The 20745-nt window shown below is 47.1% G+C and overlaps 2 protein-coding genes and 1 long non-coding RNA gene across 5 annotated transcripts in view; 2 read left to right on the forward strand and 1 right to left on the reverse strand.

The window, feature by feature from the left end:
- Positions 1-15834, forward strand: actn3b (actinin alpha 3b). 2 transcript variants are annotated; one of them, XM_011619341.2, is made up of 22 exons: positions 846-919; positions 1522-1693; positions 9016-9130; positions 9229-9348; positions 9561-9647; positions 9926-10013; positions 10182-10260; positions 10533-10614; positions 10867-10952; positions 11093-11185; positions 11494-11724; positions 11903-12050; positions 12384-12534; positions 12930-13038; positions 13121-13261; positions 13346-13528; positions 13603-13737; positions 13814-13993; positions 14071-14217; positions 14289-14354; positions 14438-14596; positions 14708-14866. In XM_011619341.2, exons 3-22 carry the CDS (start codon positions 9106-9108, stop codon positions 14864-14866), a joined length of 2469 nt encoding a protein of 822 aa, XP_011617643.1. In that variant the 5' UTR covers positions 846-919; positions 1522-1693; positions 9016-9105. The 2 variants fall into 2 exon arrangements, with proteins under 2 accessions (XP_003978085.1, XP_011617643.1); XM_003978036.3 differs by lacking the exons at positions 846-919; positions 1522-1693 and adding an exon at positions 1-135 and having other exon boundaries at positions 14708-15834.
- The window catches only part of prkd4 (protein kinase D4), a 10052-nt gene continuing 622 nt past the window's right edge, over positions 11316-20745 (reverse strand). The window contains exons 3-20 of one of the 2 annotated variants that reach the window (XM_011619339.2): positions 20361-20499; positions 20167-20298; positions 19941-20095; positions 19665-19860; positions 19459-19563; positions 19217-19376; positions 18927-19062; positions 18042-18119; positions 17755-17965; positions 17654-17679; positions 17470-17542; positions 17270-17376; positions 17043-17204; positions 16801-16899; positions 16457-16724; positions 16161-16246; positions 15897-16067; positions 11316-11749 (exon numbers count right to left, since the gene is read on the reverse strand). In XM_011619339.2, the coding sequence (XP_011617641.2) occupies positions 15909-16067; positions 16161-16246; positions 16457-16724; positions 16801-16899; positions 17043-17204; positions 17270-17376; positions 17470-17542; positions 17654-17679; positions 17755-17965; positions 18042-18119; positions 18927-19062; positions 19217-19376; positions 19459-19563; positions 19665-19860; positions 19941-20095; positions 20167-20298; positions 20361-20499 (2292 nt within the window). In that variant the 3' untranslated portion in view covers positions 11316-11749; positions 15897-15908. Of the gene's footprint in view, positions 11750-15881; positions 16068-16160; positions 16247-16456; positions 16725-16800; positions 16900-17042; positions 17205-17269; positions 17377-17469; positions 17543-17653; positions 17680-17754; positions 17966-18041; positions 18120-18926; positions 19063-19216; positions 19377-19458; positions 19564-19664; positions 19861-19940; positions 20096-20166; positions 20299-20360; positions 20500-20745 lie in introns of both variants that reach the window. The other variant, XM_011619340.2, reaches the window with a different exon arrangement.
- Positions 20364-20745, forward strand: part of LOC115250640 (uncharacterized) — a 1392-nt gene continuing 1010 nt past the window's right edge. The window contains exon 1 of the long non-coding RNA XR_003889215.1: positions 20364-20437. This is a non-coding gene — a long non-coding RNA (uncharacterized lncRNA). The remainder of the gene's footprint in view (positions 20438-20745) is intronic.

Consider the following 20745-nt stretch of genomic DNA (forward strand, 5'->3'; position numbering starts at 1 on the left):
ATGACAGCTGTCGAAACCCAAATTACGTACAGCAACTCCTACACGATTCAGCATGAAGAAGCTTACATGATCCAAGAGGACGACTGGGACAGGGACCTGCTGTTGGATCCAGCCTGGGAGAAGCAGCAGAGGAAGGTACGTTTAAAATTGGATTACGCTTGTGCCGGCGTGCGTAATTACGCAAAGATTGGCCCGTGCGCTCAAGCACCAAATCGAAGCGGTTTACGGTTTTATATCGTATATTTGTTGGATGTGGGATCAGCTGTACTACACATGAAGTCTGAAACAGTGCTATGTATGAAATCTGGCAACTGCGCCTTATCTTTCCTCACTCCTGACACTTCAGTCGCGATGGAAGCTGTGTGAGCAGATATTTTAGTCCGCGGAAACTTTCTCCGTGTTGTCTTTCAGTTACCCCCCGATTGCCTTGCGTCGAGTGTCTAAATATAATACCCCCTCATTCACTGGTGTTGAATCATAACTGAACAAATGTGTGTCTGTCAAACAGCCTAAATCGTGTTAAAACACCAAAAAACCAAACAAACACAAACTGGTCAAAATGGTTTGAGAAATGAACGGCGTCATTCCAGTGTCATAATAACACTAGGATTCGAGTATCTCAAATTTCCATTAGTATTGAATAAATTCAAATTTAAGTGTACATGCAAATCAAAGGTTTGTCAGATATCTTACACACACGCTAAATTAAAATTTTAAAAAAACCAAAACGCTATCTTGGTTTAAAAGAACCAAAAATAGACTAGTCAAAACAGACCGCATGACGCATTCAAGTAAAAACCACGCGAGGGGGTCTGTGGTCACCTGAGGGACCAGCTGACCTCCTGAACCACCGAAGAAGACGAGCAGGACAGGTGCGCTGCTGCTTCAATATTGGGACAAAAAAAGGCACAAGAGCAATGTAATTTTATTACCATCTTCACCAATAATATTATTGCAACTACAAAACTTTTACTCTTGTTACTGTGTCGCGCTCAGGTTACAAATGTATATACCAGCCTTGCCAAGTAGATTCCAGTTGTTGCTGCGTCACGGCCGCCATCTTTGATGAGCCCAGCTTTTACAACACTCGCGGCCCTTGCGGCTTAAAATAGGTCGGTTCAATATGTAAATTTTCCTTTAAGGTGTTATTAAGTTACGCTTCGAAGTTAGGTTGTCTTTTATTAAAGGTCTTCCAGAGTTCGAGACCTACCATTATTCTGGAAAGTGGTTTGAAGCTCAGCATTTAAAATGGCTATTTTCGTAAGCTTTTTAAAGAAATGAATTTCCATTTTAAATGGACATTTCAAACATTTTTTGTTTAGTTTTTTTTGTATTCTTTACACAGCAGTATGTTCCTCTTTTATCTAAATTACTAATAACTTAAGTGCATCGGTCAGTTCTCTGAGAGAAGTGGTGGTGGTGTACTAATGATCCGATGTCTTCTTGTATTTTTGTGCAATTGTTGCCAAATTGTAATGTCCCTATTAAGAGTAATCTAATCACTTCACACCTGATCTGCAGAATTTTGGAGCACCAAACCTTCAAGCAGCTGAAACGAGTTACTTTGCAGTCAATCTGCAAAGTTTTTATTTCTTTTGGCGCACAATGTCTTCTGCATAGACAGACTGAGGGACCACAACAGATGGCTACATAGAGAGGGAGAGATGGCAAGGCTGGTAGATATACACCCCGGGTGAGTTTCACAGACCTACAAATAAACATCTTCCTAAAAATACTTTTCAGCTTGCCCAGCTTCAGCGTTCTTCCTTGACTTCTTTTCTAGCTTTCTGTCAGTCTTTTTGCCCCCCACAATTGAGTGAGACACGACTACTTTATCACTTATTTTTTGACAAAAATGCTACCATTTCTTTATTTTCTCTTGGCACACAGTGTATCCTTCCTGCCTTTTACAAATGCTAAGCGCTTTTTGTCACCTGCATCTCCGAAACGTTTTGATGTAAAGTGATATTGTGGATCCCGAAACACCTCGCGCATCCAAAACAAGCCCCTCTTTAGTCTTCAGCCTCTCGGGGGAGCAGGTCACCGTACTCCCTTGCTCTTCTCGGTATGCAAAATCTAGCTTAACCAGCTGATATCAGCCCATAAATATAGCCGGTGCATCATTTTGCAATGTGATGAATAGGAAAGGAAATCCTTGCACCTGTTCAGACTTCTAGCTTTAAAATTTATGTGGAAAATGCTGCTCATCACTCCAGGAGAGTGACGTGTTGCAGCCCAGTGATGCGTAAACTGATACAAGACCTTTTGAAGAAAATATCTGTGTGACCGGACCATTAAAATTGATTTAGATCTTAAATGATGTTCATGTATGTTTGCGGAAGGAGTTATTTGATTAAATGGGGGGTTGTTATTAATCACAAAAGCTGGAGTAGGATATGGAAGGATTCTCGACGCTGGCTGTGATACTAGGTGTAAGGGGAAGCAAAAAAATGCTAGTTGGGAATAGAGGAAAATGTTTGTATGAATCGACTTTCAAGGAAATGAATTACACCCGCGGACCGAAAAAGGTTTCCATCTTTGTCACATAGTGCCAACCTCCACCTGTGAACCGAATGAATGAAACTAGCTGTTTAACGAAGTAAATATCCATAAAGCAGAGTTATCAAAGACACTGGTACTGCTGAACCACTAGCTCAAAGTGGCAATTGTGAACTATCAGCATTGACAGTGATGCTAAATGTGTCCTAAATGCATTTGGATACTGACTTATTAATCTTTTAATATACTTCAAAATTTGATTTCCAACAATTCTTGACTATTTCCAACCGCTGCATTTTCTATTCCACCGGGTATAGAATGAAGAGTCCGAAGGACCGATCATTACTGCATTCAGGTGTTATGCAGTTATGTTCAGTAACGTGATATTTCTCCACTCATCCTAATGTAATGCTCGTCTCCACGGCCGTTGAGAGATTGTAGGGTGGGCTGTGATCAAATCTATTCTTGTCTAATCTCGTCTTGCACTTCGGATCGTTGCGGCAGCCACATGGGGTCAGTGATCTCACCGATTACCTGATGTTCAGCCAGACAATGCTGACAAAGGCCAATGAACGCTTCGTTTTGTTTTTACAGTAAAACGCTGGGACGTGGAAGGGTCAGCGACGTGATGGGATATGAAACGCTTTTATATGCGATGGTTCGACTTCGACTTTACATTTCCTGATGTCCTAAACTCTTAAAAACGCGTTAACTTAAAGTTTTATCATGGTTGAAAAATCTAAGCTAGTAAAGGAGGTAGATCGTGCAACATTTTTGGGACAGTAATGGCTCACGCAGAGTTGTCTAAAATGAGGAGGGAAAGGAAATAAAATTCCACATAATATTAACTATATGTAAGAGAGTTTCTGTGTGTTAGACACCCAATATGCGCCTTCCTCATAATTTAAACATTAAAGAAAAAGGCTTGAGGGCAAGAATATAATTATTGTAATTCTTTTCCTGCTGTCCAGCATTTCCAAGACTTATAAAAACCTACACTAATTAATAAGTGTGTTTAAAAAAAAAAGAAAAAAGAATACATTCAGTTCACTTTGGACTTTTAATAACATTATTCCATGCAAATGAGCAAAATAAAATAATAATGGCAGTAAGTGAGCTGCTGCTGTTGTGTGATACATGGAGAGAGAAGGTTTGGGTGTTTGAGGGTTGCACGTAAGTGGAGAGGTGCGAGAACTTGCTGCCAGATCAAATAGCAGTTGCTATTCCAGAAGTCGTGTCCATGTAGGGAGGCTTCTATAAACTGCTTTAGCTCAGGAACCTTGGGAGTAAGATGGCTCCAGGAGCATATGTTTGACTTTTTCTTAGGCTGCACTCTGCGTTTATGTGGAGCTTTTTGGGTGGAACGTCTTGTTCAGGCCAAAGCAGAGGAGACATCAAGTGGGGGAAATTGGAAATGGAAAAAGGATGAAATGTTGGGCTGCGGGAGAAGCCATCTTGATCCGGGTTGAGCAGTTCATCGGGTTTGGCAATAGAATAAAAGCTTTATTTTAGAAAATCACATGGAAGGCCGTTACTTCCACTCTAGTTGCATATAATGCAGGTGTCTGCTCATAGAGGCTCACGCTGCAGCCCTTCCATTTTTAGAGGTCGTAATTGGTCCGGCTCCACGTCGGCAGTGAAAATAGAGGGTCGTGTTAATGAGGAGGCAGCGAGCCACAGGCTGTAATGTCTGACCTCGGAGGGGAGCGACACAAAGGAAACGCTGCCGGACACCTACAAAATGTCCCAGCGGTGTCAGACTGCTGTCCTCCATCTAGTATTGACCAGCCGATTTCTTCTAATGAGAGAAACTGAAGAGCGAAACACGTCTGCCGTGAGCTTCATTATGACGGCAGGCCGCCGCCGCTGGTATCTGTAGTGTGAAACAGGAAGTTGGTGAAGTTGTGTGTGTCTTCCTCAAGACAGCAGCCTCGTAAATCTTCCACAGCCACTTAAAACGAGTTGTATCGGTCATGTCGGTCGGTCTCCACAGGGCAGAGCTCATTAAATGACAAAAGAGCGCGCGTCTCACCATCAACTTCCACGTCCACACGCTTTCCCTGCAATCAATCACTGCCAATTCATCTGACCGCTGGAACGAGGAGGGAGCCGTCGTCGTATTAAACTGAGCAGCGGCTCGTAAAGGTGCCGTGTGGGTGGGCTTGTTTTCAGAACTTCGCGGGTTATTTTTATTCTCTGTGGGGATTTTCTGCAACTTCTTTCCGGGTCTGCTGTTGCTATCAGAGGAGGGGGGGGATGTAACTAATGTGATCTTTAAAAATGGCCGCCATTGCATTGTTGCCTGTGCGTGCACACGCAGAGGGAGCTCATCTTGGAGGTTCCGGCTGTCTGGCAGCAACGGTCTGGACCCTCGTGGCGGTTGACAACTGCAAAGGCAGAATGGAAGGACGTGACGTTCGCCGCGCGCCGAGCCCAAGCAATTACTGTGACAGCACAGATGGATGGCGGTGTCGGAACACCTGATTGCCTGAACCAGGTTGCCGTTGTTCAGCCGCAGACGGGAAACAAACGACGGGTCCAGGTTGCAGATGTTGCACAGGCTCATCTGTTTCCCAGCGAGTGGAGTTGGTCCTTCCATGCACATTAGAATAGGAGATGTCCTCACAGAGCTCTAAATTAGTAGCTGTTTGTATGTGGCTGTTAACGAGCTGGTGGGGCCGTTCATCACCTGCTTCACTTGTTCTGTCGTCACTTGAAATCCCTCATTGTCTGCAGTATATCGCAATGACATCACACACACACACACACCCTTGCTTTAGAAGAGGCTTGTTAGGCCTTTTATCCTCAGACACGACTCCACCGGTTTGGGTCGGGACCCTGTGCTGCAGGCCAACAGCGGTGGCTCCTGTTGTCAGCGGGCCCTCGGGGTCATTAACCTTTTAATCCGTCACAGAGAAGTGGTGGAAGCGCAGAGATAAACTGATACGAAGAGTGATCCATTGGCACCTGCTGCCATTGGAATTGAAAATGAAACGGGGCCTTTTCACCACCAGAGTTTAGAGAGATGCCTTTGGTCAAGCAATGTCTTAAGATAAGGAACCACTTTGTTGTCCTTCCTGATGTCTGGACATTTACAGAGTATTTTGTCTTTGTAGGAGATGAATTGACTGTTGCAAGGGATGTATTGTCATGTCAAGGCACTGAGATGGCTTCTGGTCTAGAATTGAGACATTTCGGGGGGGATTACGGTCGAGTCCGGGGAGCAGGAAAGTCCAGGCTGCCCCTATTGGAGAGCCGGAGAGCGTCATTGTCCAAAGTTGTCCCCAATGGCCCCCAAGTTCAGGATTCCAGGTCTGTTTTGGGAGCGGGAGTATTTAAAGTGTACAGTGGGATGGGGGAGCGGGAGTTGCTAAGCAGCACCTGTTGTGTTTTGTTAGGCTGCTCACAGTGATTGTGTCACAGTTACCTGTGCGGACTCCGCACAGCTGTTGGAGATGAGCTGTTAACCTTTTTCTGCCATGTGAGTGAGGGTCGCTTACTGTTGCATCATGTGACTTAAATGTAACTGATTTAATGTAACTGTTGGGATGTTTTACCTGCAGTTACTCTGCTCGCTTAATGGTCGAAGGTGAGGTCTTAATTGCTGCCAGAGGTGACGGGAGTGATGTGTGTCCACTGGCTTTTTCGTCTGGGTGATGTTAAACGTCAGGGTCCAGACTAATGTTTGTTTTTAAATCCCTGCCGTCTTTATTGATGATCTTGGCATTGTGCTGCATTCCTGTTGACGTCTCATGCTTTATTCCCATCAGTATTTCTTTTTGTTGCTGATGGAAGGGGCCATTCAGAAACGCAAACTCAGCAGTTTTGCTCCATCCTGAAGGATGAGCAGTTCGTTCTCCTTTGCTCTTTCCTCCTGACGGATGGATGGTGACTGTGATATTTCTTGCACTGTTTGCTCTGTTCAGTAAATAATATCTTACGGAGTGACTGCAGACCGGCTGAACGGAACGGTTATATAAGGGGGGTAGGAAAGAAATGATTGATATTAATTTTATTTAGCTGATGTGTTTTTTTCCATTTGAAAATATGTAATGCACATAGGGACCCTATAAACAGCATTGCACAGTGTGCGTCTGTTATTGACACCCTGTGCGTGTGTGTGAGTGCGGCACAAAACCTCTGAACAGGTGTGTGACAAAGGTAGCAGATGCCTATTTTTACAGCTGCCGGGTGACGTAAATGCTGGTGTTATATTAAGAAAATGTATATACAATGCATACAGCATTCTATACTGTCATCAGAGGTGACAGGCTGGATTTTCTGCCATTTAGGGAGTCCTGGTGGATTTTTCTTTTCCTTCTTTCTTTCTTTCTTTCTTTCTTTCTTTTACAGAAGCCCTATATGGTAATGAGAAGTATAATAGCATTTCTTTTTATATCAAAGAATGGCTAAGGCCACCGGCGTGAAGAGCACCTTGACACGGAAGGTTTAACCTCCATGATGGGTCAGTACGCAGGTTCCCCCCCGGGCGTGCGTGTCTCTCCGGAGGGCAGGGGGCTGCATATCTTTAATGTAGCAGCCAGGCTGCAGCGAGGTCACACTCTGCTCGGCGCTATGGGGCAGCTAACGCGGTAAAATCCCAGGTGAGACGACGGCAATAATCATAGATTAACTACATGGTTTAAAGATCTTCGGGGATGTTGTGAAGCCGTGACGGCATGTTGTTGTCGTCATGTTGTGTTCTATGAATATATGGAAAGTCTTGTGTCCTGCCTCCCCTCCGAGGAACGCTACAGAAACTACAGGCTGCGCTGCGGCCGTGCCAGCTCTTTAACTGATTGTAATCATATTAAGAGCTCTCACCCTTTTCAAATAGGAAGGGGGGTGTGTATGTGGGGTCAGCAGTCCCAGTTTCCCCTTGGGGGGGCATAGTTATGACAGGCATTCAGCTGGGTTACTGTGACCTCATTTTACAAGGACCTGTGTTGGCCAGGCCAGGATGACAGGTGTGGATAGATGGAGGTGGGGACGCTGCCAGGATGGAGGGTGACTTCATGCTGGTGCTGTCTGTGGACCACCACAGGCATTAAAATAAATCCAGGGGATGAGATAATAGCCCATTACGTGCTTTAAATTGAAATAACAACTTGTAGCAGGTAGAGTAATTGTTTTTTGTTTTTGCTTTTTTTTTTTTTCCAATCCTCTGGTGCTTTATTAAATGTTAAAGCGTTTAATTCGTCATCATGTAGGCTTTAATAGGTCAAGTAGATCCTTCATTTTAATTACTGCCTGCTTAGTTGCTAACAGCTCTGCTTTGATGTTTGGATCCAGCCTTCTCCTCTTTCCCACACTTTCTCCAGTTATTATTTCATATCGCTCCGTATCCTTCCACCCGTTCATTCCTCGTTCTCATCTCTCCCTCCATCTTGGACTATTACAGGTCACCTCAGGAATCCTGCCCGCTCAGCTGTCCAGTGGTGTCCCATAGCGAACAGAATTAGAACAACCCCCGCCACCCACACCCCCCTCTTTATCCTTCTTGTCTTCTATCGAACTTAGCCCCCTCCCTCCTTCAGTCCTCCACCTTCCCTTCCGTGCTCCGCACACCTTCCCTGTCCTCTCCGGTTCGGCCCGGTGGCCCTCTTGCGCTCAAATAGGAGACTTTCCAAATTTGGTCATGCATGGCAAAGGGGAGCCGCACCTGCTGGGACCCTGGCTGCTCGGGCACCCAGCCTCTCCTCTTCTGACAGGCCCTTACATCTGAATTCCACTCTGCCTGGGGATGAAACCCTTTTATACGCTGTGTAAAAATGTAAACTGTGTGTTTTATCCCACTCTTTTCATCCCCTGCTCACTTGCTCTGCACTCACTCCACCTACGCCGTTATCTGTAGTTAGTATTCAGCTTGCGTACTTGTTCTGCTTCTCCACCCACACATCATCTCAGCCCCAGCAAAGGGTCGCCTCTGCAGCGGCGGCAGAGTGCACGCTCATGAAAACGAACACATACCGTCTCTTCATTTGCAGCTAAACACCACGGAAGCCTCTCAAACGCCACTCACTGACTGATCAAATGGCTTCCACTGGCGCAAATCGTGCTCCCCTCAGTGCGAACAGCCATTGCCATTAGGCAGCTTCCCAGACAGGCACTCAGGAGGCGAGTGCCTTTTCCATCAGTGTCTGCATTCGGGCCTTTTATGCGTTGACTCTCAACTAAAACATGGGCTTGAATTGTTGAAAGATACAGCAGCTGCTTTTACAAAATGTAGAGCACGACATTGAATTAGGTTCAAAGACTTCGTGGCAGTTAAGCTTTTTGCTTAGTACTAAATGAATTATTGTGCCAGTGAAGTGAAGATGGGATGTAAGAGCAGATGAATAAGTTATATAACTGGGCACAGCTTCATACCTGCCCTGTATTAAGAAGCTGTTTATTTAAGAGTATCTGGAAAATAACCTCCAGCAGAACTGGATAGTAGTGACCTTGAAACAAATGTGTTCACGTGCTTGCGTCCCTTCTGTGAAGGGCTTCTGAAACCTGTCGTTTTTCTTCCAGACCTTCACAGCCTGGTGTAACTCCCACTTGAGGAAAGCTGGGACGCAGATTGAAAACATTGAAGAGGATTTCCGAAATGGCCTCAAACTCATGCTGCTGCTGGAGGTCATCTCAGGTGGAGCACACACATTTGTTCTTGTAACGCCGTCGACACGGATGGTTTGTCTGTTGTTTTTGTTTTCAGCCATTTCAGCAACTCTGCTCCCACCTTAGGTGAACGACTTCCCAAACCCGACAAAGGCAAGATGCGTTTCCACAAGATCGCCAACGTGAACAAAGCCCTGGACTTCATCTGCAGCAAGGGAGTCAAACTGGTGTCCATCGGTGCTGAGGGTGAGACTTGACCTTCTGTTCCAACCGTTGTTCACTGTTTCCTCTTTTTTGGGCCGTTTCCTGTGTTGCTGAAGCCTGAACATGCTCTAAATGCTGTTAATGACAAGATTGAGGTGCTCACACCCAGGATATTTTGGCTTGCTTATTTTATCTAGGGGTGATTATCGTTGCATTATTAACCATGTGTGATGTGTTTTTGTGTGCGCAAACAGAAATTGTTGATGGTAATGTGAAGATGACTCTTGGCATGATTTGGACCATCATTCTCCGCTTTGCCATCCAGGACATCTCTGTGGAAGGTGTGGTAATGTTTTTGTTTTTTTTTACCCACTTTGAATTACATTTATACCTTTTTGGTTGAAGAAAAGTAAAATAATTAATTACAAAATGAATTTTTACACTTTAATATGACCATAGTCTTCACAAGCTTATTTACTGATGGGAAATTCTGTTTTCATATCATCATTTATGTGCAATACATATACATTCTTTTGTTTTGGGGGGGAAAAAAACCCCTGAATGTAATGAATGTCTGAAGCTTCATCTTGCTTCTGTTCACCATCTCACTGTGTTTCAGAGACCTCTGCTAAGGAGGGTCTGTTGCTGTGGTGTCAGAGGAAGACTGCCCCCTACAGGAACGTCAATGTGCAGAACTTCCACATCAGGTGAGGATTTATTTCCCCAAGACATCTTTTTTTTTTCTTCCTTAATTTTACAAAACAATTACGATTCACCACCCTTCCATAACTGTAATCTTCTCACACCTCTTTCCTCTTCCACAACCTTCCTTCCTCCATCTCTTTGGTGCTTCCCTTTGTTCTTCTGTGGCTCAGCTGGAAGGACGGCCTGGCTCTGTGTGCTCTCATCCACAGACACAGACCTGACCTGATTGACTACTCCAAACTGAGAAAGGTGCTCAGCCCTTTCCTCTATTGTCTTCATTTGCTTCCTGTTTATTTTTTCTCTTTGTAATGGATCGTTTATCTTGCAGTACACACGTTTATGCTGCTCAAAATTTGCACACATCAACGTTCCTGTTTTTAGCACAGTTGATTTTTTTTTTTGATCACCAAATACAGAACTACTTTTCTCCAATGATCATTTCCGGTCTGAAAGTTTGTGAAAGGAACAAACATGGCCTCGCTCTAATCCCAGTGACTCTACAGTAACGTGTCTCTCTGTAGGACGACCCCATCGGTAACCTGAACACTGCCTTTGAAGTGGCTGAAAAGTTCCTGGACATCCCTAAGATGCTCGACGCTGAAGGTGAAACAACACCGTCCTGAACACAACATGCATATGCAAACATAAGAACAAAACCTCCACAGCCCAAAACCTCCATATGTGATGACAGATGGTACAAGGATAAAACGTTCTAAAACATTTGCATTGTAAATGACTTAAAAGCATCTGTTGTGTATGAAAAGCTCCTAAAAGAATCTCCTAAATTCTAATGACATGGAGGGAATTATTACTGTAAATAAAAGATGACTGTTCTATATTAAATGTTTCCTTTAGATATTGTGAACACACCCAAACCTGATGAGAAGGCCATCATGACCTACGTGTCATGCTTCTATCACGCCTTTGCTGGTGCTGAACAGGTGAGATTTGAAATGTCCCTGTCATAACTTTGAAGTTAAGGTTGAACGCTTAATGTTGAGGCTTTATTAATAATCAATTAGAAAATGCAAATAAATATGAAATGTAAATGTGTGAAAAGTGTGTCCTGGTCCTCTTTTAGGCTGAGACAGCTGCCAACCGTATCTGCAAAGTGCTGGCCGTCAACCAGGAGAATGAGAAATTGATGGAGGAGTACGAGAAGCTGGCCAGTGAGGTGAGAAACGGCTGCAACCAAATACTCCAACATGTTGCTCTTTTCAGGGTTGTTAGTGACCTTAAAATTCATAGTCGATTAAAAGGTAAAGAGACGCTAACTGAAGACAGCTGAGGAAAAATCAAGCTTTCTGCCTCTGAGCGCACAGAAGTGGCCCAGCGTATCATATTTAATTTGACTTCTGGGGGTCAGAACAATAATCACGTGTAATTTTGCACTGAAGATGACAACAGAGCCAAGTTACAGAAGAGTGGAACTGGGAGAAAAAGAAATGACATTGGTTAAACTTCAAAATATTCCCTGTGTAGCTGCTGGAGTGGATCCGCCGCACCATCCCCTGGCTGGAGAACCGCGTGTCGGAGCAGACCATGCGCGCCATGCAGCAGAAACTGGAGGATTTCCGCGACTACCGCCGCGTCCACAAGCCACCACGCGTGCAGGAGAAATGCCAGCTGGAGATCAACTTCAACACCCTGCAGACTAAGCTGAGGCTGAGCAACAGGCCTGCATTCATGCCCTCCGAGGGCAAGATGGTGTCTGTGAGTATGTCGTAGCCCTTCGTTGCTGCAGAGGAACAAGAGAGTTTTAGGAATTAGGGGGAAAAAACTTGTTTCAAAACATCAAAATCACCCCTAAACAGCTACAGTTATATGTTAATGTCACACCCATCCCTGTAAACGGGAGAGAAAAGTTAAGTTTCTGCTCTATTTCCCCCAGGATATTGCCAATGCCTGGAAGGGTTTGGAGCAGGTGGAGAAAGGATATGAAGAGTGGCTGCTGACTGAGATCCGCCGCCTGGAAAGAGTAGATCACCTGGCTGAGAAGTTTAAGCAGAAATGTTCCATGCATGAGGCCTGGACTGCAGGTACGGGCGACAAGTTTAAACTAAATTTAAAAAAAAAAAAAAGAAAGAAAAAAACCCCAAAACCCTCGGTATGCAAATATTTTTTGATCCTGCATATGCATGAATGAGGGTCAGATAGATCAAATGTTTAGCATTCTGCAGACCAAAGCTGAAAGATTCTGTCTGACAAGGGCAGAAACTGTGAATAACAATTGGATTAAGAGAAATCCTAAAATAAAAGTACCTTTAAAATTCAGTGGTGTCAGGAAAGGTCTAACCGCTGTAGAAGCCAGAAACGACGTGAGCGCTGTGGCTGAGAACAGGGAATCGATCACTAACACACCTGCCTTTCAGGTAAGGAGGACCTGCTCTCCCAGAAGGACTATGAGACGGCCTCTCTCATGGAGATCAGAGCCCTGATGAGGAAACATGAGGCGTTTGAGAGTGACCTCGCTGCCCACCAGGACAGGGTGGAGCAGATCGCTGCCATTGCACAGGAGCTGAAGTAAGACTCCGCCAATAGAAGCATTTGTTATTGAACTGCGTACTTTAGCAACCATAGAGGAGGATTGGTTGGCTGTTTTTTGCCGATTGGTGATATCGGCACACAACAGAAGCGTAATGAAACGGATGAAAAAGATGAAACAATCCTCATCAAAGAGCAGAAATGTCTGATCTCGCCTTTTCTGTATTCATCGCCACTCCACTGGGCTCCCACCCTGCCACAGACAGATGGTCCCTTTGATGCTATATTCAATTTAATAAGAAATGAATGAAAATGTATACGTGCGGCACATCATTTCTTTAATCACTTAAAAGCAGAATGAGCTTAGATGACCTCGGCGGGAAGAGGTGAATAAAAATGATTAATTACTCTGCACTTGATACTCCTGTCTGCAGTGAGCTCGACTACCATGACGCCGCCTCTGTCAACGCCCGCTGCCAGGGCATCTGTGACCAGTGGGACAACCTGGGTACCCTCACCCAGAAGAGGAGAGACGCCCTGGAGGCACGACCTTTTCACAGAGGAATCCACACACACACACACACACTATAGCCGCATCAGTAAAAATCCCTCGTTTTGTTTTTAGCGTGTGGAAAAGCTGTGGGAGACCATTGATCAGCTGTATTTGGAGTTTGCCAAGAGGGCTGCTCCCTTCAACAACTGGATGGATGGAGCCATGGAGGACCTGCAGGACATGTTTATCGTCCACAGCATTGAGGAGATTCAGGTAAAGCAAAAGGGAAGCTCCCACGAACAGCTGTTGGGGGAATTAGATCCCTCTTTAAAACACAACCTCTTTGTTTCCATCCAGAGCCTGATCACCGCTCACGACCAGTTCAAGGCCACTCTGCCGGAGGCCGACAAGGAGCGCGTGGCCACGCTGGGCATCCACAACGAGATCCTGAAGATTGCTCAGACTTACGGCATCAAGCTCTCAGGAATCAACCCTTACACCACCATCACCTCCCAGGACATCACGACTAAGTGGGACACTGTAGGTCAACTTACTCAGGGCACTTCTCCGAGGACGCTAGCCTCTGGTGACGGCTCTTTGATTTCCACCTGTAGGTGAAGCACCTTGTGCCCCTCAGAGACCAAATGCTCCAGGAGGAGGTGGCCAGACAGCAGGCCAATGAGAGGCTGAGGCGCCAGTTTGCCGCACAGGCCAACATCATCGGACCCTGGATCCAGACTAAGATGGAGGTACGCGACTATAACGCCACTCCAGCTTTTCCCTGTAAACAGCTCCCCTGACCAGTCTGCGCGTGTGCTCCTGCAGGAGATTAGCCATGTGTCTGTGGACATCTCCGGCTCCCTGGAGGAACAGATGAACAGCCTGAAGCAGTACGAGCAAAACATCATCAACTACAAGTCCAACATCGACAAGCTGGAGGGAGACCACCAGCTCAGCCAGGAGTCCCTCATCTTTGACAACAAGCACACCAACTACAGCATGGAGGTAAAGCGCCATAAAGAACCACAACCTCCAGCCTGAGGTCTTAGAACTCACCACCTTCTTCCTCCCCACCACTGTAGCACATCCGCGTGGGCTGGGAGCAACTGCTCACCACCATCGCCAGAACCATCAACGAGGTGGAGAACCAGATCCTGACCCGTGACGCAAAGGGCATCAGCCAGGAGCAGCTCAACGAGTTCAGGGCTTCCTTCAACCACTTCGACAGGGTACGGTTTGAACAGATCTAGGCAGGGGCTGAGAACATGAACCCAACTTTAACCACGTCTGTCTTCTGCAGAAGAGGAACGGCATGATGGACCCAGACGACTTCCGCGCCTGCCTGATCTCCATGGGTTACGATTTGGTCAGTGCGCCGCCTACAGCTTCCTCTTTCGTTCATTACACAAGTGGAAATGGAGGCTAAAGGTTGTTCTGCTTAACTAACAGGGCGAGGTGGAGTTTGCCCGCATCATGACCCTGGTGGACGCCAACAACACAGGCGTGGTGACCTTCCAGGCCTTCATCGACTTCATGACGCGCGAGACCGCCGAGACCGACACTGCAGAACAAGTCATGGCCTCCTTCAGGATTCTGGCCTCAGACAAGGTGAGACCGGTGTAACTCTCTGAAGCCAGGCCAGGCCTGTTTTAATGATCCACGATGGTCACGCATCAAACAAATCTCCCTGGTTAATCTGCCTCCCGTCTCCCCCCCCAGAACTACATCACAGTGGACGAGCTGCGCAGAGAGCTGCCCCCAGAGCAGGCAGAGTACTGCATCAGCCGCATGACCAGGTACATCGGGGCCGACGGGCCATCTGGTGCCCTGGACTACATCTCCTTCTCAAGTGCCCTCTATGGAGAGAGCGACTTATAAACCAACGCTGTTCCTCTCCTCCTCCTCCTCCTTCCCGGCTCCTTTCTGTTTCTTCTCTATGGAGAAAACCTTTTAAACCCTTTCCACTCTCCCACGTTCTTTGTTTCTCCCTTTCCCCTAAAATCTGCTCCTCCTCTCATCCTGCAGAACAGAACAGGGTGAGAGTAGAAGACTGTTCAGACTGATCAGCTTGTCCCTCTGTTGTCGTTGAAAGAAACAAATGGGCCAGGTTACGTACTGTAAGGCACATTTATATTAAAACACCCGTTTAAAATGGAGGGTAATTGAAGAAAAGGTGATAAAAATGGTTGATCAGTCGGCTTGGTTGGTTGTGTATTTGTGCAGTTGCATGCTATTGTGCTATGTTGAAGTTCCTTACTCCAATCAGACGTTAACAGTGATCAGAGTGAAGCCAGTCAGGTGCTAACATCACTTCTAGAACAACCAAAACAGCAACACTGTGAAACCCCCTCAACATGTTGCCCAAAACTCTTAAAAGCCTTAAGCTCAGGATAAATGGAGGGCGGGCGGGAGCACATTAATTATGCGGCACTGGATCATTAGCTGGCACGTAGGCAGAACGAGCAAGAGCAAAGCACTATGGGTAAATACAGACAAAAAGAGCGCCATGTTTGATTTTTAAGACGGAAAGACGAACTGTTGTGGCACGAGGGGCCCCACGCAGAGCGAGACAACAGGGCTTCAGGGAAGTATAAGATGATTCTGTACGTGGGACCATCGTGGGCTTGTGTCAGCGAGAGGAGGGCAGGTAACATTTTGGTCCCGTCGGCAGGGCAGCCATGATCAGTGCAAGACGACTCCTCCCTGCGCACAATATTCTTAGATTCCATCTGTGCTCCATTCTCCTCCTCCTACATCCAGTCTGTCTATCACTGATGCCATTGCAAATCAATCGTATATTTAAAAAAAAATAAAAACACTACTTGGAATAAAAAAGGAAAATGATATTCAGCTCTGGTGTGTGTTTGTGTGCGGTGTACATGTGGGTAGTCACCAGGTGAACACTGACCTTCCGACCAGGTCACATGTCGCACTCCTCGTCCCCACAGAGGTGCGTCGGGATGCTCAGACCTTTCTCCTTCGCGTAGCAAATCCAGCGTTCGTCATCCCCCAAATGTGTCAGATACCTGCAGCCAACGCTGTGCTCGAACTCCCTGAGGTCGCACCAAAGTTGGAAATTCTACAGGAGGGAAAATGCAATGTGAGGGAAATCTACTGCATTTTCTAGTAAAACGGCCTTTTCTTCAGGCTAGAGTGGAGTGTGAGAGCTCACCTGCAGCCAGGGGTGCCCCAGCGCTTTGCCCACACTGAACCTCCGCCTGACTGACACCTGCAGCAGATTGTTGATGAGGCTGATGCCTGGACAGGAACAGATGCGTTATTATAGCCGTTATTAAAATGTTCCCAGTCCTCTGCTGCCACCCACTGGCCAAGAGGAGAACTGCGAGAAGCGGAATAAAACCAGCGAGGCTGGTGCACAATTTCAGTAAAGTAGTCCCTCTGATCGCTCTAATGACACTCTTCCAAATAAGAAATATTACCATTTTAACATTATTAAATTTTCCTCACCCTCCAATGAGACGGTGGCCCACGTTTGTTGAGGGTACATGAACGTTGCGTTGGTGATCTGCTGCTGGATGTCCTCTTCCTCGTTGAAGGGAAACGTGCCGCTCAGACTCACGTACGTGATGACGCCCACCGACCACATGTCCAGCGAGCGGTTGTAGCCGCTGCTGTTGATCACCTCCGGCGCCAGGTAGGCGGGCGTGCCCACCACCGAGCGACGGAAAGACTTCTCGCCGATAATGCGGGCAAAACCGAAATCACAGAGCTTCACCTGCCACAGAGGGGGCGGTCAGTGACCTGCTGGGGGCCGGCGCCTGAATGTTCCGTCGTTATAAAAAGAAACCCACCTGGGGGAAAGGGTCTGCTGAGGCCAGCAACACGTTCTCAGGTTTCAGGTCACAGTGGGCGATGTGTTTCCAGTGCAGATACCGCAGCGCCTCCAGAATCTACGGTGACAAAACTTGTCTAAGTCGAGCCTTCAAAAATGCCCAAATCCATCGATTCTCATAGCTGCAGCTGTTCTTATAGTGGAACATTTGAAAAGAACCCTTTTAAAGTGAATAAAAGGTTCGAAACTCTACAAATTAACCTGTGTGATCAGGAAGCGCGTGATGCGTTCAGGGAGCCTCCCCAGCTCGCTGGACAGGATCATGTCCAGCATGTCTCCGTGCAGCTTCTCCATGGCGACGAAGATGTGCTCCGGCGTCTCGAACACCCCCTCCACCACGATCACAGCAGGGTGGGAGAGACCCTGGAAACAAAGGCGTTAGGCCCGAAACAATCCTGCTGGCGCCGGAAGAGACGACGCACCGTCACCTGCAAGATGGTCGCCTCGTTCCTCAGCTGCCTCTCGTGTTTGCTGGGAAATCGGGTCTTATCAATAACTTTGATGGCGACCAATCGGCCCGACTTCCTGTGAGTACCTGCAGCGAACATGAAATACACTCAGCTTTATTCAAGACTGTAGGAAAACCAAAACGTGCTGCAACGGCAGCAGAAGGTGGACGTAAACACACCTTTGTAGACGACTCCAAACTGCCCAGAACCCAAAACCTCATCTGTGAAGATCTGATAAATGGAGCTGATGTCCTGCAGCACAGACGTCACACACACACACACACACACACACACACACACACACACATGAAAACGTCCTAACAAGACTCGGCTTCGCTGCAGCTGTTTGAAGGGGAATCTTACCGTGCTGCCTCTGCGGGCGTCTTCACCTGCAACCACAAGACAGTCAAAACTTCCGACGTTCTGTTTTCAGTCCTATCAGGATGGATTTGTTGCTCGCTCACCATGGATCTCCTCCCCGTTTCTGCTCTCCTCGATGGGCATCAGAGCCTGGCGGATGGCATCCGCCCAGGCCTCCCCATCCTCTTCGGCCCCCACGTAGTACACCAGCGAGGCTGTCGCCACCTCGAAGGAGTGGGCGCCATCGCCTGGCAATGGGGGCGTGGAGAGCTGGGTGGGGCCTCGAACATCCAGCACCTGAGACAGGGTGATCTCCTGGAGGAGGAGAGTGGTATTACACCAAATATAGTCCATATTTTACTACATACCTTCACACAGGTGCCTTTGCAACCTTGTAGTATTTGGTGCTGCTCTCATTCTGGAACAAAGTGATGTTTTTCCAGTCCAAGATCCAGTAATGACGTTTTCTCTAGCAAATAACGCACAGAAAATGGATTTACTCCCCGCGCTCAATAAATGTAAAGTTTACAATAATTAAAGAGGCGAGCCGCACGCTAAATGTACAGTTTACAACAATTAAAGAGGCGAGCCACACACTAAATGTAAAGTTTACAACAATTAAAGAGGCGAGCCACACACTAAATGTAAAGTTTACAACAATTAAAGAGGCGAGCCACACACTAAATGTAAAGTTTACAACAATTAAAGAGGCGAGCCACACACTAAATGTAAAGTTTACAACAATTAAAGAGGCGAGCCACACACTAAATGTAAAGTTTACAATAATTAAAGAGGCGAGCCACACACTAAATGTAAAGTTTACAACAATTAAAGAGGCGAGCCACACACTAAATGTAAAGTTTACAATAATTAAAGAGGCGAGCCACACACTAAATGTAAAGTTTACAACAATTAAAGAGGCGAGCCACACACTAAATGTAAAGTTTACAATAATTAAAGAGGCGAGCCACACACTAAATGTAAAGTTTAAAACAATTAAAGAGGCGAGCCACACACTAAATGTAAAGTTTACAACAATTAAAGAGGCGAGCCACACACTAAATGTAAAGCTTACAACAATTAAAGAGGCGAGCCACACACTAAATGTAAAGTTTACAACAATTAAAGAGGCGAGCCACACACTAAATGTAAAGCTTACAACAATTAAAGAGGCGAGCCACACACTAAATGTAAAGTTTAAAACAATCAAAGAGGCGAGCCACATACTAAATGTAAAGTTTACAATAATTAAAGAGGCGAGCTGCGTGTGTCTCACCAGTGAGTCAACGTTGGTGTGATGCAGCAGCCAGCCTTCTCTTAGGATGCCATGGCTGTGCCTCTTGGTGTGATGCACCGTCTGAACCAGTCTCATTAGTGGGATGTAGGTGCTGAAACACGGACCGAGGGAGGCGCTAAAGATTGAGGGACGAGTGATACCAATTAACACCACTGGGTGGCAGTCTAGCCAAGTATTTCCTGTGTATAAATTAAAGACACGTGACGACGGCTTGAGGTCACCTGCACACATTTACAATATGATGTCACCGTATCAAACTATCCTCTGACCTTGTCGTCTCATGCGTTTGCTCCGAGTCACTGTTGTCGGCAGTCGAATCTCCATCCAGGGACATCTCATCCCCGGAGATATCTAGGTCCGTCATGCTGGTGAGCTCCGATTCGTTGTCCCCTGGCTCTGGAGAGGAGCCAGGAGCCACCGCTGGGGATTCTAGGAAAAATGACATATGCAAGAGTCAGACCTGCGAGGGGTGGATGTCGGCGCACTATATAACCATTGTTGGGAAGCCAACCGGGTCGTTGGGGAGCTCCTGCTCCTCCGTTGATGCCTCTTTTGTCTCCTGGACAGTCTCTGGGGACCAGGACCTCACAGCGCTGGTGACAGTTAAACCCACAATCTAGAAAAGGCAAACGCACATCAGCAGATGCTTTTAATTGCAGAGGTTTCTGGTAGTTTATGCTAAGCTAACATCTTTAAACTAAGGCCACCACCCCTCACCTGAGCACTGCAGCCCCTGTCTGAAGAGGCCTCGCAGGAGCCTGCGGCAGTACTGGCACACGGTGGGTTTGGTGTAGCTGTGGATGTGGAAGGTGTGGGGGACCTGTGGCCTGCATCTGTCCCCGTACCCGACGCCCAGCCAGGCCGGGGGTTCAGCCCAGGATGGCGGCCTGGAGGACGGCTTAGACATGCTGATCTGGTGGTGGAAAGTCCGCAAAAGTGTGTTTACGTTAAGGGTTAAAATCGATGTGACGATACGGGGGAGGAGTTTCTCACCTCCTCCAGGCTGCCGCTGGCCTGATTGGACAGGGAGTGCGTCCGGGGTCGTTGGGGAGGGAACAGGGAGAGGCTGGTGCTGACCTGACGTCGGGTGCGGCTGCAGGTGTTGGCCAGCCGGTAGGCGCAGCGCTTGTGGAAGTCTAACCCGCAACCTGGGAGACATATTTACTTTAAGGCATTCTTCTTCTTTTAAAATTCAGAGATCCGTAGTTCCCTAGCATACCGTCACACTTCAACCCCTGACGAACGAGGCCCCACAGCATCTCCCCGCAGTAGTGGCAGAAGGTGGGCATCCGGTAGGAGTAAACCACCAGGGAGTGCGGCCGGATCCTCACCTCGGTGGCCGTCGTCGACCCTGGAGTGGATCCGAATGAGCTGGCGCCTTCAAACTTGAGATTCAGAAAGGATCCCACCTACCTGCGACGACCACCTCGATGAGGTCGCCGTCCTGCAGCTGGGAGCCCTCCCTCAGCCGGAGCAGCAGCTGCGCCGAGGTGGGCTGATGTCTGAACAGCAGGATCTTCTCCCCCGGCCCCACCAGGCTGCAGTCTGGGGCCTGGACACAAGTTGGTATCAAAGGGAGCGAAATATCACGCGCAGACGTGCGGTTTATTGCAAACTAAAAATAATCTGAGCTGACACACGGCCTTCCAGTTACTTTCCACCTGCAGCCCATAGGTTTCAGAGTGAAAAGGTCTCTGTGCGCGTGTGCGTGCACGTGTGGTCGGAAAGTATAGCTGCAGCCTTGACCACAGCCTCAGTAACACGAGCGTGAACACTGGAGTCAGCTGCAGGTTTTAAT

This window comes from Takifugu rubripes, chromosome 8 (assembly GCF_901000725.2).
Source record: "Takifugu rubripes chromosome 8, fTakRub1.2, whole genome shotgun sequence".
Taxonomy (NCBI): Eukaryota; Metazoa; Chordata; class Actinopteri; order Tetraodontiformes; family Tetraodontidae; genus Takifugu; species Takifugu rubripes.

Excerpts from the sequence above, each read along its gene's own strand:
- actn3b (XM_003978036.3), top strand. The coding sequence starts at position 1 with ATGACAGCTGTCGAAACCCAAATTACGTACAGCAACTCCTACACGATT. Across the intron at positions 12,535-12,929 it reads GCCATTGCACAGGAGCTGAA|TGAGCTCGACTACCATGACG; the intron begins GTAAGACTCCGC and ends TCCTGTCTGCAG. Across the intron at positions 13,994-14,070 it reads ACACCAACTACAGCATGGAG|CACATCCGCGTGGGCTGGGA; the intron begins GTAAAGCGCCAT and ends CCACCACTGTAG.